A 5000-nucleotide genomic window follows, 5' to 3' on the forward strand; every position below is an offset into this window, starting at 1 on the left:
CCCTGATGCTCCTTCCACGCCCCTTCCCCCTCGTCCTCTCCCTTCCCCGCCACGCCCCACTCCACCCCTCCCCCTCTCCCTTCCCTGCAGTGACTACACCACAGTGATCTGTCTTGATGACCGGCGGCTTCGAGACCGTGATCGCTCTTGGGGGACCACAGGCCTCTCGGCCCCCCCCCGCCCCCCCGCCTTCGCTGCCCCCTCCCGCCCCCGACCCCCGCCTTCGCTGCCCCCTCCCGCCCCCCTTCGCTGCCCCCTCCCGCCCCCCTCTGTGTGTGCGGCGCGGCCTCGGCTCCCCTCTACGTGTCCTCTTTGCAGTCTGACCTTTTTATGGCCTCTTTAGTCCCCTCTTTGCTCTCTACTTTTGTGTTGCCTTCGTTCGCACTCCCTCTCTTTTTCTGCTCGTGTGTCCCTACTTTTATCACCGTGGTTTTCCTCCATTTACTTTACTCTGTATTTCGACTTTGTCCCTATTCTCTTATTTCGACTTTATCCCTATTCTCTTATTTCGACTTTATCCCTATTCTCTTATTTCGACTTTATCCCTATTCTCTTATTTCGACTTTATCCCTATTCTCTTATTTCGACATTATCCCTATTCTCTTTGCCTTTATTTCGCATTTCAACCCAGTGTCACCGCCAGACAAAAAAAAAAAAAGAAAAAAAAAGAAAAAAAAAAACTGATACCAAACACACTGGACCCTACCCATCCCATCCTTGCCATACCCCCCCCCCCATACCCATTACGCAATCAAAACATATCTATCAAGTTCTCCTTCTGATTGAAACTGGTAACTCATCAGAAGCAGTTCTGTTCAGGAGACGAGCGACGACAGCCTGACGGACTGAGTGCATTCTCTTAAATTATCGAACTAATTTCTTCTTCAGTCTCGACGCAGAGAGGGGAGAGTCGGTCCGCGACTGTAATATGACTATTGGCTCCAAGTTAATTATACATTACGATTGTAAAATGATATGCATTAGACACATGAAGTGACTTTGGAACCAACGCTATCAAATGCCATTGGATGTTCCTGTCTGCCCGTGTCACTCAGGCTGAAATGTTCGTTCATGGGGAGGCTTGTGTCGTGTTGGCTACTTACACATGCACATGCGAATGCCACATGCTCGTGTAAGTATTCATGAGTGCGTTCTCTATGGATGCTGATGTGAGGGAGTTGGTATGTGTGTGTGAGTGTAGTGCTTTGTGTATGTGTGTGAATGCGTATTTATTTGTATTTGTGCGTGTGTGCGTGCATGTGTGTGTGTGTGTGTGATATAAGTGTGTATGAGTGCAGTCTGTTGTGTATGTGTATGTCTGTATATATGTGTTTGTATGTATATGTTTGCGATTATATTTGCCTTCGTGTGTGCAATCCCCTATGGGATTGAATATAAGGAATTACATCAGATTATCCAGAAAAAAAAAAAACGATTAGTCCTCTTCGGAATTAGCGGCAGCAGAAGCAGGGGCATCACTGACAGAAGCAGTAAACCTGACAAGCCGAACCGGTTCTTAGCACCCCCGAGAAGCCCCACAACAGCTGTGACCTTTCTATCTCACAACAGCAGCCGCTTGTGCCCTTCTGGCCCTCAGCAGCAGCCACTCTAGATATTTACATTTTCGACAACTTTTTTGTTTCCAAACGTGATTTTTTTTTTTCCCTCTCGAGCAACAAGGAAAATGTTTTCCGAAGTAGAAATAATATATATCACAGCAAATTTTTCGTTTCCGTTTAGCTGTGTTACACGGAGGTTGCGTGGAACTGAAGTGTTATGAAACATGGATATGTTACATAAATCATATCAACGGAGACAACTATGATTCAGGTGTTTGAACAAGCTTCATTCAAGGTGACTGATATATCATAGATACACGAAAATATGATGTTGAATGTGTAGCTGTCTGTTCTGTGAATTGTCTATATCTTTCGATTCATATTAAAGAAACGGTATCAATCTGATCTTAAACGTTATCTTGCCCCTTCTTGCTCTTCTCCTCCGATCCCTCCAGGTCCTACCAGATCCTACCAAGTCCTCACCTCATTCCTACCCCTCCCCCCCCGCTCTCCTACTCCCCCTCGTACTCATACGCCGATCCTGATAGGTCTCTCAATCCGTCAATTTTTTTTTTTTTTTCTTTTCTTTTTTTTTTTTTTTTTTTTTTTTTAGGACCCGGCAGCAGCCCACGTCATCATAGGACCCCCCATCCTCCCCCCCCCCCGATCCTGCGTTGCCTGTTTAATGATGCAACGCCGAGATCCTAAGGAGGTGCGAAGGAGGCCCCCTGCATGCCGAGGCGAGAGAGGGATCAGGGGTCGTCCTGCAGGAGGCGAGAGGGAGAGGGAGAGGGAGACGCACCGCCCCGGCATCAGAAAAAAAGTCCTCCTCGCGCGGTTAATGTTAAAACGCGGTGATTTAACAGTGTCTTTTTCACTGTGGAGTGACGTCACGACAAGCGAAAATAGGCCGGCGTGATAAGAACTTTGTAAAAGTTACCGTATTCTTTTTATGGTTATTACTGCGGGATTCATCTCTATCTATTGATTAGCAGTGACGTCTATAGACCATCGGCGAAGCAGCAGAAACAACAAGAATGGAGGAATGGGAATGCGTAGAATGCCTCGTCGGTTCGAACGCTTGCACTTGCACCCCGCGCCTTGCAACACGCTCGCACCTTCAGCATCTGGCAACCCCGCATTCCTCATTCCTATCACCGTGAGTATGATTCCATCCCAATTCGTCAGATTATTTACATAGCGCGACTGAGTACCTGCTGTGTACCGTACGTAGATTTAGGAAACACGAGGCAGGTGATGGTACGGTAGAAAAGGACCTTAAACGAAGGTACCCAGGTCATCCCACTGCCCTCTCGGTACCCAGGTCATCCCGCTGCCCTCCCCCCCCCCACTCCCCGCCTCCCCCAACACCTTCCCACCCACGCTACGAGAGAAAAGTCGGAGAAAGCTAACAAAAGATGAGTCGTTAACCGGAATTGCAAATGAAAATCGTGATAGAAGTGAAGTTCTTTGCTATTTGCGGCAACATATCCAAGCAAATACAGCCCATTAAAGCTGCACGGTTTTCTTAGCTGAGTTCGAAGCCTTCTTCTTCTTCTTCTTCTTCTTCTTCTTCTTCTTCTTCTGTGAGCCTTTTAACAGAAATGAGTTTCAGTTTTGCTTAAAAATTTAACTCCCGCGATCATTATTGTTTTTTCTTTTATTTTTTTTGTTGTTGTCATATTCCCCCTCTCTCTGCTTTTCCCTTTTTTCGACTTTTTATCGTCATTTTTTGGTATTTTTTCATATACTTTCGTTATTTACCCCCTCTCTCTCCTTTTCCATTTTTTCGACTTTTTTTAAATCTTTTTTTGGGGTGATTTTTTTCATATAATTTCGTTATTTACCAAACGTTTTCTTTTCACCATTATGGACACGCATTACTACCATTCATGGATATCGATTATACTCAATTGGTCACTTTATCAACCAAGTAGCCATGCACACTTAAGTTCACCCTCAGCGTAAGTTCAGTTTCATTCTCATGCACACTTATCCCCCCTCTCATGCACTCTACTAGCACACTTAAACACACTTCATCGTAATTTCAGTTTCAGTTTCATGCACACTAACCCCACTCCCCTCTCTCATGCACTCTGCTAATACACTTTAACACACTTCATCGTAAGTTCAGTTTCATTCTCATGCACACTTATCCGCCCCCCCCCCCTCTCATGCACTCTACTAGCACACTAACACACTTCATCGTAAGTTCAGTTTCAGTTTCATGTACACTAACCCCACTCACCCCTCTCATGCACTCTGCTAACACACTTTAACACACTTCATCGTAAGTTCAGTTTCAGTTTCATGCACACTAACCCTACTCCCCCTCTCATGCACTATGCTAACACACTTTAACACACTTCATCGTAAGTTCAGTTTCAGTTTCATGCACACTAACCCCACTCACCCCTCTCATGCACTCTACTAACGCACTTTAACACACTTCATCGTAAATTCAGTTTCATTCTTATGCACACTAACCCCACTCCCCCCTCTCATGCACTCTGCTAACACACTTTAACACACTTCAACACACTTGTAACCGCTATCAGGGACACTTATTTCCCTCTCAACACGTGACCCGCATTTTTCATCTCTCTGGCCTTTCTGCCCCTATCTTTGACACCCCTCCTTCCCCTCCCCCCACCGCTACTCCCCCCACACCTTCGCCCCTGCTCTCCCTGGCATCTCCCCCACTCCCTCCTCCCCCTACCTCCAACTCCGCTATCTTCTTATCTTTGTCTCCTACCCTCACCCCACTCCCCCTCCCGCCTCTTCCCCCCTTTGGCTTCACCCCCTACACTCCCCCTCCCGCCCCCTCTGGCATCACCCCCCACACTCCCCCTCCCACCCCCTGGAGTCACCCCATCTCCCCTCCCACTATAGTCACCCCCCTCCCCCTCCCCCTCCCGCTCCGTCTCTCCCCCCATGGCTTCACCCCCACATCCCCTCCCCCTCCCGCCCCGTCTCCCCCACCCCCTCTGGCGTCACCCCCACTCCTCCTCCCCCCAACCCAGCTCCCTCATTCAACTCCTATCGCCTTCCTCCCCCACGTCTCCCTTCCCTTCTGACGTGACCTCCAGGCGAAGGCGCTGATATCAACCGGCGTCGTGGTCCCCCCCCTCCTCTTCCCCTCCACCCTCCTCCCTCCTCCTTCTCCTCCTCCTGCTCCTGCTATCCCCCGGCAGGGCCTTCCTCCTCTCCTCTCCTCTCCCAGTGCCACCCGTTCTTCCACCCCCGCTATCCGTTTTACCAGCTTCTCCGGCCGTTCTCGCAGCTTCTCCGGCCGTTCTCGCAGCTTCCCCGGCCGTTCTCGCAGCTTCCCCGGCCGTTCTCGCAGCTTCTCCGGCCGTTCTTGCAGTTTCTCCGGCCGTTCTCGCAGCTTCTCCGGCCGTTCTTGCAGTTTCTCCGGCCGTTCTCGCAGCTTCTCCGGCC

General features: G+C 49.2%; 2 protein-coding genes across 2 annotated transcripts in view; both read right to left on the minus strand.

The window, feature by feature from the left end:
- Window positions 1–5000, minus strand: part of cac (calcium voltage-gated channel subunit cacophony) — a 276253-nt gene that overhangs the window by 188176 nt on the left and 83077 nt on the right. The gene's annotated exons all lie outside the window — the stretch shown is intronic.
- Window positions 1–5000, minus strand: part of LOC138867848 (golgin subfamily A member 6-like protein 22) — an 8704-nt gene that overhangs the window by 2748 nt on the left and 956 nt on the right. Inside the window, exon 2 of the mRNA XM_070144669.1 lies at window positions 4819–5000. This exon is cut by the window's right edge and continues 640 nt beyond it. Within this exon, the coding sequence (XP_070000770.1) occupies window positions 4819–5000 (182 nt within the window). The remainder of the gene's footprint in view (window positions 1–4818) is intronic.

Source organism: Penaeus vannamei, chromosome 32, assembly GCF_042767895.1.
Source record: "Penaeus vannamei isolate JL-2024 chromosome 32, ASM4276789v1, whole genome shotgun sequence".
Classification (NCBI taxonomy): domain Eukaryota; kingdom Metazoa; phylum Arthropoda; class Malacostraca; order Decapoda; family Penaeidae; genus Penaeus; species Penaeus vannamei.